The 13,799-nt window shown below is 32.8% G+C and overlaps 1 protein-coding gene across 4 annotated transcripts in view; it reads left to right on the top strand.

The window, feature by feature from the left end:
- The window catches only part of NIPBL (NIPBL cohesin loading factor), a 117,847-nt gene that overhangs the window by 54,688 nt on the left and 49,360 nt on the right, over positions 1-13,799 (top strand). For all 4 annotated transcript variants that reach the window (XM_077763479.1, XM_077763480.1, XM_077763478.1 and 1 more), the window contains 9 exons: positions 370-456; positions 3,403-3,634; positions 5,095-5,246; positions 5,811-5,891; positions 6,353-6,453; positions 8,528-8,666; positions 10,161-10,243; positions 10,838-10,970; positions 11,763-11,906. In XM_077763479.1, coding sequence (XP_077619605.1) covers positions 370-456; positions 3,403-3,634; positions 5,095-5,246; positions 5,811-5,891; positions 6,353-6,453; positions 8,528-8,666; positions 10,161-10,243; positions 10,838-10,970; positions 11,763-11,906 — 1,152 coding nt within the window. The remainder of the gene's footprint in view (positions 1-369; positions 457-3,402; positions 3,635-5,094; positions 5,247-5,810; positions 5,892-6,352; positions 6,454-8,527; positions 8,667-10,160; positions 10,244-10,837; positions 10,971-11,762; positions 11,907-13,799) is intronic.

Below are 13,799 nucleotides of genomic sequence, written 5' to 3'. Positions count from 1 at the left end.
TGTGTGTGTGTGTGTGTGTGTGTGTGTGTGTGTGTGTGTGTGTTTATGTGCATCTTCAGGGTCACTGCCAGAAGAATGGGGGCCAGGCATTAGAACAAACTAAATCTTAATGAGCTATATGGTAAGAGTTGAGTTCATAATGTGCATATGTGCCCATTCTTTGTTTGCTTTTCTGTCCTTCAGAAACAAGGGATTAATTCTCTGCCTAATTCAGATTTAAATAGAGAATCTAAGTGGGGAAATTTTCTTTTCCCACTCTTTAATGTAATATATTCTGTAGCCCAGAGGTGATAATTGTACAGAATGTTTCTTGAATAATTTATTACTCTTACTAGTGATCGATTTTTAAAAATTGTGTTGCTGTTGCAGCTCTCCACTGACAAAACTGTGAAAGTCCTAAATATCTTGGAGAAGAATATTCAAGATGGGTCAAAGCTTTCCACTTTGTTAAATCATGTAAGTTTAAGATCCATATTGTTATTTTTACCTTTTACTATTCAAAGTTTTTACAAAAGAACTTTGATTTGTTGAGGAAATCCCAAATTTCATTAATTTAATAAAGCTTGTTACTACCATTTGCTACTTATGTTCATTAGTGCTGCTAAGTAATTCATAATTACATTGTCAGTTCACAGCTTTGACATAAGCAACAGATGTAAATTCATTTCAGTTTACAGAACTGATCTTTAATCATACATTACACTCTTCTTTGTGTAAATGTATGAGTATGTTTAAAATATTTTTTCATTGATGAAATGATAGTAATTCTTTTTCTTGACCTTTTCTGAAGAATTAAGTAGTTAAAAACTTTGTTGATCTTCTAGTGTATCCTCAAACAGGAATCCTTATATTCCGTGTTTATACCTAGTTCAAATGGTCATCAAAAGGACCAAATAAACTAATTCATGTAAAGTGCTTTACAGTGTTTCCACATCTTAAGCTCTCAACAAACATTAAAAGCAACTCTTAATGTATTTTAGTACCTTTATGTTAAAAGCAGTAGCAATGTATTGTAATGGTTATAAACTGATTTAAGTAAATGTTCTGGAATCTGCCTTCCTAGCATTGTAGCTGACTTTCAAAATCTTGTGTATATTTAAATTGATCTTGATAGCTCTACCATTAATGGATACAAACACTGATGCTTATAGGCATTTATTATGAGATAAGAATTTGGGGAAGTTTTGAGTTACTGAATTTTCCTTATTTTTAAAACCTGATTACAAAACTAGTTTATTTATTATAGAAAACTTCCAAACAAAACAAAATCAGAATGGTCCATATTTTCATCTAGCAATAACCACTATTAACATTTTTGATCTGTATATGTATTTCCATTCTCATATTTGCTTATATACCTCACATACATTTAGTACGTGCACTGGATCTTATGATAGAAGTGGTCTTCATATTTGCAGAAGTCACAGGATTGCTATGTGATCTACATGGAATAAAAAATGTGGCAAAATAATCTCATGATATTTCTATTAAATATATCTATATTTTTCCAGTGCCTTTTTAAAATTAGCTTTTGAATCAGAAACAGAGGACTTACAGAAACCTATGGTGGCAATCTACTACATCCTTAGTCTACAAATTTTTTTTAAAGGACTTTGACAAGAAATTGTAATAAATGTCAAGAATCTAGAGTTCTGCAAAAAATTAACAATAGAACTCCCCTATGACCCAGCAGTAGTACTCCTAGGCATTTACCCAAGGGATACAGGAGTGCTGATACATAGGGGCACATGTACCCCAATGTTCATAGCAGCACTCTCAACAATAGCCAAAATATGGAAAGAGCCTAAATGTCCATCAACGGACGAATGGATCAAGAAGATGTGGTTTATCTATACAATGGAATACTCCATGACAATGAGAAAGAATGAAATCTGGCCATGTGTAGCAACATGGATGGACCTTGAGGGTGTTATGCTGAGTGAAATAAGTCAGGCAGAGGACAAATACCATATGTTTGCATGTATCGGAGGATTAGGAGGAGCTTAATGGAGAACCAAGTGGGAGAAGAAGGGGGAAAATAGTGGGGGAGAGGGAGGGAGGCAAACCATGAGAGACTCTTGAATGCTGATGGGGGTGGGAGGGAGGGGAAGGGGGGTGATGGGCATGGAGGAGGGCACTTGTGGGGATGAGCACTGGGTGTTATATGGAAACCAACTTGACAATAAACTGTTTAAAAAATAATAAATAAATAATTAAAAAAAGAATCTAGAGTTCTGGAGAGCTGGCACTCTATCTTAATGAAATTATTCTTCTTCCTGAAGCCTTGGCATTATTTAATGTGTTGCAGATAGCCTTAACATTTGACATGAATGATGAACCTTCTTAACTGACTCTTCCATACAATAATTTTATTACCTAAGAAAAGCTACTTTATCTTATTTTTTAAGTGGGTATGAAAGCAATAAAATGAAAGAAAGCTTAGAGAGTTAGGAAAAAAGTAATGGAGTTTATAGGCATTAGTTATTATAAAGCCCTTCTCTGCTTTACATATATCGTGTTTTTGTTTCATTTTCTAATGTGTAAGCTTTGAATAACATGCATTTGAAAGTATTCCTAGAGTATAAAGTTGGTATTTCATAAGTTAAGGATGTAATAGAAGGAGTCTCACTCTCAAAGTAAGATTAAAAAGCACTCCTTCCCAATTATAATGTAAGTTGCTAGTGTGTAAATTAAAATGCAATCTTCTGTCAGTTGTTAAATTATCCATTTTAGAAAATAAATTATGTTTTCAGTAGTCTGCATAATAACCACTTTAATCTCTGTTTCAAAATTATGGTGATGTTGAAAAACAAGTAATAGGAATGAGTCAATTACATTTTACTACTTTTAAATGAGGTCTGCTGTTAATTGTTTTAATTTTTGCTTCATTCTCACAACAGCAAGCAGAACTTATAAAGTTTTGACTATCATAATGTTTATCCCCAAACACAAAATTACTTATATAAATTATAGTCTTTAGCTAAATTTTAGGTTTGGATAAAGTACATAGAAAATAAAGATAACTATAACTTTGTCATTAGAATGTCATCTAGTGGTGAAATTAGGAGATAGAGTATATTATGTTTGAAAATTTTGAAACAGTCTTAAAGAATATGTTAAAGTAGTATCAGTTTTGTACTTCATTCCTGATGTTCATGCATGTGCATGTACATGCATTGAGGCACTTGGCTGGCAGTAGAGCATGTGACTCTTAATCTCAGGGTCGTGAGTTCAAGCCTCATATTGGGTGTAGAGCATACTTTTTTAAAAAAATGCACATACTTCAAAATACTTAACATGTTTTCCACTAGTGAAAATCAAATATAGTATATCTTTTTTAATATATATTTTAACCTATAAATGTGTTTGTTTCCATTTTACTAACAATGTGCTGTTTTATAGAATAACGATACTGAAGAAGAAGAAAGATTATGGAGAGACCTTATTATGGAAAGAGTTACAAAATCAGCAGATGCCTGTCTTACAACTATCAACATTATGACATCCCCTAACATGCCAAAAGCTGTATATATTGAGGATGTAATTGAAAGAGTTATACAGTACACTAAATTTCATTTGCAGAATACGCTCTATCCTCAGTATGATCCTGTTTACAGATTAGATCCACATGGAGGTTGGTTTGCCTTTTTATAATTGAAAGTTGTTGAGTGTAATGTCAAAATTATCTATAATATAATTTATTATGTTGGATGGGTTGGAATGCAAGAATTTAAAATGGCCAAAAATTATTAGATCCCATAAATTGTAATAAATTCTGGTTTTGATTTACCTAGAGTATAGAACTTTTAGTTAATCCAGTACTTGTTCAAGTATGATTTCTTTAGCAAATATTTACATATAATGGAAGTAATTTCTACTGGTTAGGGAAAAATCCCAGATAATATCAGCTTTTAGCTCTATTTATCACTTCCCCCTACTTTTATGCAGAATATAGGTTATTCACAAAATGAATTGATTCAAGATGTATATTTTTTGTCTTACTTATAACCTTTATAAATGAACAATGAAATAGTTAATGTGTATGCATTTAAAAAGAGAGGGGGGCGCCATGGTGGCTCAGTCAGTTAAGCATCTGACTTCGGCCCAGGTCATGATCTCATGGTTCATGGGCTCCAGCTCTGCACTGGACTTTGTGCTGACAGCTCAGAGCCTGGAGCCTTCTTCCCATTCTGTGTCTCCCTCTCTCTGCCCCTCTCCTGTTCACACTCTGTCTCTTTCTCTCAAAAATAAATAAACATTAAAAAAATTTTTTAATAAAAAGAGGGAGACATACTTGGTTCATGAGTAAGTAATCTATAATTAGTTACTGTTTAATAGTTGCAAGTTAATGAAAAGGAAAATATAATCTTACATTTTGCACCAATGAGAAAAAATAGAAAGGTTAAGTATTCTATAAGAATTTTGGTAGCCACTGAAATGTGCCATAGATTATCTGTTACAAGAATGATTATTTATGGGGTGCCTGGATGGCTCGGTCAGATAAGCATCAGACTCTTGGTTTTGGCCTTGGTTATGATCCCACCATTTGTGAGATTGAGTCTTGCATTGGGCTTGTGCTGATAGTGCGGAAACTGCTTGGGATTCTCTCTCTCCCTCTCTCTCTCTCTCTCTCTCTCTCTCTAAATAAACTTGCCCAAAAAAAGGAAAAATGAATGATTACTTACTATCTAAATATCCCTAGACAATAACTTTCTTTCTTAAGCCTTCCTTCCTTCCTCCCTCCCTCCCTCCCTTCCTTCCTTTCTTTCTTTCCTTTCTTTCACGTTTATTTTTGAGAGAGAGGAAGAGATAGAATCCCAAGCTGCATTGACAGTGCAGAGCCCCATATGGGGCTCAGTCTTTCAAACCTGAGCCAAGATCAAGAGTCAGATGCTTAACCAACTAAACCACCCAGAAGCCCTGAGAATAATTTTCTGTTTTAATAAATACCACCTTTATTTGCCAGGTTATATTTTTATGTAGCACCTCCTAAAACAGTGTTCCCTTAATTCATAAAGCAGTTTTATTGCTGTTTATTAAAAATTATTAAAAGTTGATAAATTACTTGTTTTTAATTTTTTTTTTTCATTTTAGGCGGCTTGTTAAGTTCAAAAGCAAAACGGGCTAAATGTTCTACGCATAAGCAGAGAGTAATAGTAATGCTTTATAATAAAGTTTGTGACATTGTTAGCAGCTTATCAGAATTGCTAGAGATACAACTTCTCACAGACACAACAATTCTTCAGGTAAGTGTTTTTGAAGCATTTTGTTATATTTCTAGACCAAATGACTTAAGAATACAGGGTCTTAGTTCAGTATAACCTTGCTTAACTCAGTAATAATGCCAGCACTACATTAATTTTTTCCATTCAGAGTATTTCTGAAATGAAGAAATACAGGTCCAGGGAAGTTTTAAAAAGAAACATTTCGGGCACAGGATATGTGAATATAGAATCTAGACTCTAGAATTCAGATTTTAGAGATAAGTGATCATTTCCTTTGAAATATGCCAGGATATTTTCATCCAGACTAGCAAAATGTTTTGTTTCTTTATATTATATTCTTGTGATATTTATCAACCCAGCATGGGGAGATCAAAGAAATGGCCACTATAAAGGAAGGTATGTGCTAATGTGTTTGAGGTGAAAGGAGCAGAGAAAGAACTGGGTAGATACTGATGATTAATGAGGGTAAAGAAAATGCTCTTTCAGTTTTTTCTGTTAAGTTTATGAATATTTTGGAATTTAGTCAACATAGTATGTCTCTGAAATTAACTAGAGATGTATACTGATTACTTTTTGTGTACGCAGGTATCATCAATGGGAATAACACCATTTTTTGTAGAAAATGTCAGTGAACTACAGTTGTGTGCCATTAAGTTAGTCACTGCAGTAAGTATAATCAATCCATACTTTTAATTATTCCCCCCAGTCAGAAAAGTATCATTTAATTCAAACTTGCAAAAATTAATGCAGATTCAAGTTTCCCATAGATTTATTTCAACATAAGGACTATTTTTGTGTGCCTTCTATTTTAAACACTTCTAAGTTTTTAAAAGTACTGCAGTTGATAATTCCTTAATATCTACACTTAAATCAAAATTATTTAAAATCATTTAAATTTTGTCTTTCCATCTCTAAGGTAGGATACTCCTATAAATGAAACTAGTATATTCTGACTTCTACAAGAATGTTATAATTAATGATAGAAAAGTTGTACATATTAAGTCATTGTCATTGAAGATGTTGAAAACATTTTCATTTTAAATGGCAGATATTTTTACCAAGTGATATAGTATCATTTTTGTTTTCAAATAATTACAATAATTTGAAATCTTATAATTATTAAACAGGTATTCTCAAGATATGAAAAACATAGGCAGTTAATTTTGGAAGAAATTTTTACTTCACTTGCAAGATTACCAACCAGCAAGAGGAGTTTGAGGAACTTCAGGTAACTAATTACATCAAAGACCAAATACAATGAAGAATTGCATTATATTATAATCCTTGTATATTTATTCCTCATCATCTTTTTTATTTTAGTGATCAAATAAAAGCAGGGCAATTCAGGGGCGCCTGGGTGGCTTAGTCGGTTAAGCGTCCGACTTTCGCTTAGGTCATGATCTGGCGGTTCGTGGGTTCGAGCCCCGCGTCGGGCTCTGTGCTGACTGCCAGCTCAGAGCCTGGAGCCTGTTTCAGTCTGTGACTCCCTCTCTCTTTGACCCTCCCCTGCTCACGCTCTCTCTCTCTACTAGAAATAAATTTAAAAAAAAAAAAAAAGGGCAGTTCAGTCAGCAGCATGAAGAATAACTCAGATATGTGCAAAAACAATGCATATTTGGGGGACTTAAAGAAGTTCATTGATTCTCCAGTGTAAAGATCTTTGACAAGGTTTTTCAGTCTTTGTGCTGTGGACATTTTGGGCAGATAAAACTTTGTTGTACAAGGCTGTTGTGTACATTGTAGGATGCTTAGCAGCATCCCTGACTTACATCTTCTAGGTGACAAGAGAACCACTGCCCCCTCTTCTAATTAGCACAACCAAAATTTTCTCCAGACATTGGCAGATGTCCCCTGAGGGTCAAAATCATCCTTGATTAAGCCATAGTAGAAAATCTGGCTTGAGAAAGTCAAAGGCAGTTCAAGTGTTTTATAAGCCATACTAAGGAACTTAGATTTAATCCTTTAAATAGTAGGAAGTCATTAATATTTTTAAAAGAGAGCTGAAAGATTACTCTAGCAGCTATATGGAGAATAGACATGGAGACTAAACGCTCTTAAATCACTAAGCACAGAGTAACTGAGAAATGTTATACACTGCTGTGGTCAGCATGATTATCTTTGTTGTCATAGGGAATCATCATCATAACTATCATTATAATATTCCTGAGTGATTCAGTGTGTTCACCTGGCATATAGGGTTATTTTAGATTGCTTTGAAGGCTACCTTACATAAAATAATTATTTTCACCTTAATTTTTTAGCCTTATTGTGTATAGTCTATTAAACCTAAGTAAAAACTACCAGTATGTAAAAGAATTCTTACACCTTTACAGTATCTATAGAATTAAAGATTTAGAATTTGATTTTTTACATTCTGTGTTACTGGCCTTATACCCTAGCATAGATGATCAAGAGCTGACTGTGTAGCAAATTTTAATAAGAAAATGAGTGGGGCGCCTGAGTGACTTAGTCGGTTAAGCATCCGACTTTCGCTTAGGTCATGATCTCGCGGTTCGTGGGTTCGAGCCCCGCGTCGGGCTGTGTGCTGACTGCCAGCTCAGAGCCTGGAGCCTGTTTCAGTCTGTGACTCCCTTTCTCTCTGACCCTCCCCTGCTCACGCTGTCTCTCTCTCTCCCCTAGAAATAAATAAAACATTAAAAAAAAAATAAGAAAATGAGTACCAGAATGCATGGGCATTTGCAAATCTTAAACCCTTTCCTCATTTTAAAAATCATTTTGAGAAATATTTGATATTATTCATTTAAAAATTTTTATCTGCAGTGCATATATAGAAATTTGTATTAATATATGTATTAATAAAATATTGCATTTTCCCTTTGACCATTTTAATTAAGCGTGTATAGGTATTGAATTGGTATTTTTCTAATTTATTAAAAACAATTAGACATAATGATGCTATCATAAGCGCTAATGATAAGGGTGCCTGGGTGGCTCATTCAGTTAAGCATCCGACTTCGGCTCAGGTCATGATCTAACGGTCATGGGTTTGAGCTCCGCGTCAGGCTTTATGCTGAAGCTAGCTCAGAGCCCGGAGCCTCCTTCGGATTCTTTGTCTCCCTCTCTCTCTGACCCTCCCCTGCTCACGCTGCCTCTCTCTCTCTCTCTCTCTCTCTCTCTCTCTCTCAGAAATAAATAAAACTTAAAAAAAAAAAACCCACTAATGACATTGCCTTGAAATATTGGTAAAGCATCCTGAATTTTCAGATGATACATGACGTGTAAAGTGAACTTCTCTTCATTCTCTTTGTTCTATTATTGAAATGTTTTCTTCTTCATTAAAGGTTAAATAGTAGTGATATGGATGGAGAGCCTATGTATATTCAGATGGTTACAGCACTGGTTTTGCAACTAATTCAGTGTGTTGTACATTTACCATCATCAGAGAAGGACTCTAATTCAGAAGAGGATTCAAATAAAAAAGTAAGGAATCTTTTATAACTCCGTACTTTTATAGGAAGAAGCACCTAAATTCTCTGCCATTCTTCTAAAACTGAAGTTCTTAATTAGGGCTTTTAAGACTGGTCTTTAGGATCCTGGTAGAGTACAGGATTTAGTTTTTGGGAAACTTCAGTCCTGTTACTGACGATTTTATCTTCTAGTCACAAAACATATAGATCATTTTAATATGAGTTTGTTTCCTCAGTTGTAAAATGAGTATGATAATACCTAACAAGCCTTTCATATCATCTTCTAAGTTCAAGTGAGATAGTGGATGTGCAAGTGAATATTCTAACTATCTATACTAATCCATACATATGATTGTAATATAATTAACTTTCATGCAGAATTAATGAACACCCTCACTGTTGAGTAATCATAGCAAAGATTTGCTTTTGTTTTTGTAGCTTTTAACTATTAGTGCTTATAATTTTTCCATGTTCTTACAGTATTATAAAAAAATTAAATGAGAAATGATTTTGTTTCTCTATTCTGTTATTTTCAGAATTTTGTGTATTAATATAATAATAGATAATTAAGTAAATGAAAGAGTGAAAATTGCAGATCACAAAAGTTGAGGTCACTGTCCCAATCTGATTTTTTTCTCCCTAGTCTTTCCTTCTTTATTTTTGGTAACGGATGTCATGAGAATGTTTATCTCCTTCTATTTTTATTTATTTATCTGCATAAATTTAATATAGAATTTTTTAATTTACAGAAATGACATAGCTAATTTTTTCAGCCAACATTGTTATTAATACATAATAACTAATACCCGATTCCTTTTACTTAAACATATATAATTGTATCACAACTTAAAATAAGAGTTTCTCTAGGTATACTTAGAAGTAGAATATTAAATAGTGTACATGCATTCTTAACTTGTCAGTTTGTTCAACAAAGTAGTATTTTAGTTTTCTTTCTTTTAGATTTTACCTATTCTAGTCAGTCTGAAATGATACCATATTTTATTATTCATTTTCCTGGTAACTCTTGAGCTTCTTCATGTATTTATTCATTGTTGGATTACCAAAACTTTGAACAGACTGTTTATATCCTTTTCTTTAAATTTCTAATAAAGGAATTGAATTTTCTTTTGTATTCTATTTTAGCATTTCATAAACTTTGAGCTTGGAATGTTTTTCTAAATTCTTTTTGTATTTTCAATCAGTTTCTTCTTCTGACCCAGATCATAAGAAATTATTAATAACTACATTTATTAACCACATTTGTTAGTCTTTCACATTTTAATAAGTTAAAATGAACTCAATATTTTTATTCAGTTGTTTTTATAAAGTATTTAAATGTGTTTACTAATGGTAGCTTCTGTCTTTATATATAAAAGAATAGCCTAAGCTTCTTAGTATTTAAATTTATCACCCCTATTCAGTAATAACATGGCAATAGCAACTGAACTAACCTTTTTTTGTTGTTGTTGTTTCTTATGTCTATATAAATTCATTTTTCTCAATCCAGGTTGACCAAGATGTTGTCATTACCAACTCTTATGAAACAGCCATGAGAACAGCCCAAAACTTCCTTTCCATCTTCCTTAAAAAGTGAGCAAAGTTAACATCTGGTTTTTATTTCCCCAACATAGGAAATAATTCATTTATTTTATATAAACGTTAATCCAGTTTCCTGCCATAACCTGAATTTTGAATATGTCACCTGGGTCCTTGAATTCCTGATGTTTTAAAACGAGACAGCTGAAATATAAAAAATCTAAAATCTTGTGAACTTACTTATATGCCTGACTCCACAAATTAAAGTACCAGGTTGAAACTCTGTAATTTTTTTTTTTCAGTAAATTTTGGGGCATTCTAATTGATAGGAAAGTTTGTGGAGAAAGATTTATTTGACCTTCATAAGAATTTGTGGTAATCTCAGAGAGAAAAAGAGTAGTCATTTTAAAAAATGTATACTTGCTGGAAAGTTATGTTTATAATAGTCAATAAATGAATTACCTATAGTAGGGGGAAGAATGAAATTTGACATAGATTCATTTTAAGCCATGTTATTTATATTTAATGTACTCTCATATATATTATTATTAGATATGGGGAAGAGAAAGCTTAGTTAACAAAATTTCAATCATATTGATGGGCAAGTCACCTAAATTCATAGCTTTTTCATTATTTATCTTTGAACAGATGTGGTAGTAAGCAAGGTGAAGAAGATTACAGACCACTATTTGAAAACTTTGTTCAAGATCTACTTTCAACAGTCAATAAGCCTGAATGGCCAGCTGCTGAACTACTCCTTAGTTTGTTAGGGAGACTGTTGGTAAGAGTATAGCATTTAAAGATTATTAGATTACTAGAAGACAACATAATGAGGATGTACTCTGATTCACAGATGATGAATTCTTTAAAAATGTGTAAGGAAATATGACCATTGCATCTTTATTTTTGCATGTGCATAACTGTACACAATATTGTCAATATTTGGTAGAAAACTTGGAAATCTTGTGACTTTTAGTGCTTTTATTTCATTACATAAGATAATAGTACTTTAAAAACTTTTTCATTACATAAGATAACAGTACTTAAAAAACTTTCTGCAGGGGTGGAAGGGGTTGGAAGTATATTGTTAGTTAAAAGCATCTCAATACTCAGTCATAAGTTATTGTAGTTAATTCATTTCAAAGCATGAAACTAATTAATGTGAATTCTTTGTTATCATTAAGAATATTTCTAAAACATGACACTTTCTAGTTCTCATGTAATACGATAGGAAAATGCAAAGAAATATTGTGATTTCTCTTTTTTTAAAAAATTATATTTAGACCTGTGCAATACAAATCATTACAAAGCTTTTGGGACCTTACAGTCTGTGAACTGGAAAACATACAAATAAAAGAGTTGAGGCTACATTTTGAAAATATGACTATGTTCTTAAAGAGGTTTAATCTATATTTTTTTAAATGAAAATGTTCAGAAAGTAACCACTTTTGGGACAATATCACAGGAAAAAATACTTAAATTTCAAATAATACAACATAGATTTGGAATTTATATGATAAATTGCTATTAAAATGTCATAAACTGATTAAATAAAGATTATTTTGATATTTAGGTTCATCAGTTCAGTAACAAGTCAACAGAGATGGCTTTAAGAGTGGCGTCTCTTGATTATCTTGGAACTGTTGCTGCACGATTAAGGAAAGATGCCGTTACAAGCAAAATGGATCAAGGGTCAATAGAACGAATTTTAAAACAGGTATTGAGATAAAGGATTTAAATTATGGAGATAAATATTAGTTAAGTACTTTCTTTAGGTATTCTTATATTAGTGTTACATATCATTTTATAGATTCAAAATAAGATCATGCATTTCTAAAAGTTGATTTTTCAAAAGCCCCACAGAGAAAGTTATTTATACCTTAAAGTGTATTGTTGTGTCTAATAGGAAGTTTTAAGTGATTTATATAAATCCTTAGTCTAATTTATATCTGTGAACTGCTTTTATGAATGTATGATGCTGTTTTCTATTTGATTTAACTAAGTTTTAATTAAATCTTTAGTTTACTAAGATGTTGTTTTAGCACTCCCCAATCAAATTGTTTTCTACCTTTGAATTTTGTGTATCTTTTTATATTGGAGAAGAGTGAGGAAGAAGACTTCATTTTATTATATTAGATAGTTTTCATGTTTGGCAGAAAAAAAAAGTACTTTATTGCTTCACTTTTTTAAGTGTGGGTGAGGTGGTAATAATACTAAAAGTTACTTAAGGAAATTGGTAGATGATTTCTAATCTTACCATACACAACTGTTTTCATTTTCTTTATATTCTTTTTTTAACATTCGTAACCATATTCATGCTGGCCATTAGAAACGCCTCTAATATTTTTTATTATATTTTGTATTTTGAAATAATTTTAAACTTATAGAAAAATTCTAGGAATAGGACAAAGAGTTCCCACAAACCTTTCACCCAAATTTCTTAATTGTTGACAATATGTAACACTGCTTTATCTTTATGTAACATTTCTTTTTCAAAATATACATGCTTGCCTATCTGTGTGTCATTTTTTTTTAACTATTTGAGCAGAATTAATGCCCCCAATACCCTTGAATTTCAAAGTATGATTTCCTAGACAAGAAGCACTAATATCAACATCACCTAGGACCTTGCTAGAAAAGCAAATTCTTAGGACTCTTCTCCTGAATCATAAATTCTGGGGGTGGGCCCCAGCGTTATTTTTTGATAGACCATCCAGGTGGTTCTAATGAATGCTGAAGTTTGAAAACCACTGCTTAGTGTATATTTTCCACAAACAAGAACTCTTGCTTAGGGGCACCTGGGTGGCTCAGTCAGTTGAGTGTCTGACTTCAGCTCAGGTCATGATCTTGCAGTTTGTGGGTTCGAGCCCCATGTCAGGCTCTGTGCTGACAGCTCAGAGCCTGGAGTCTGCTTCAGATTCTGTGTCTCCTTCTCTCTCTGCCCCTCCACTGCTCACACTTTGTCTCTCTCTGTCTCAAAAATAAATAAAAACATTAAAAAAAAAAAAAGAACTCTTGCTTAAGTACCCACACTACAGTTATCAGAAGCAAGAAGTTACCATTAATGTAATACTACCATTTAATATAACACTGCCATCCTATTCTATTTCCTAGGTTATAATTTATTGCCATCATTATTTTAATGTTCTAATTGTCCTAGAAGTAACCTGTGAGAGCCCCTTTTAGTTGGCTTTTGTATCTTTCTGATATGTCCCCATCTTTCTTTGAGAACTTTCTTTGTGGCACAGCTAGATGTTTCAAAATCCTCAATCCTCTCTTACTTTCCTTGCCTCAGCCCTGGAATCTACCGTTTCACCAAATACTACAGGTTCTTTTTATTGGAGAATGGTAATTTAGAAACAAAGATCTAGGTGCCAGGTGCCTTAGAGTGGACCTATGACTTATTTGTTACATATGACTGTGTAGATTGTACACTGTAAAACTTGAGGGCAGGGGTCATTTGTAAGTATTCTTACGGTTCTTGACATACATCCACATTGCTCTTGGAAGTTTACAGTGCTATGATGAATTTCTCCATGTACCCATTTCACCACACTCTGAGAACGTGGGTTATTAAAATCTTTGTTTCCTATTAGAGATATACTAAAAC

Source organism: Crocuta crocuta, unplaced genomic scaffold, assembly GCF_008692635.1.
Source record: "Crocuta crocuta isolate KB4526 unplaced genomic scaffold, BGI_CrCroc_1.0 scaffold4, whole genome shotgun sequence".
In the NCBI taxonomy this organism is placed as follows: Eukaryota; Metazoa; Chordata; class Mammalia; order Carnivora; family Hyaenidae; genus Crocuta; species Crocuta crocuta.
This window is presented reverse-complemented; position numbering and strand designations above follow the sequence as displayed.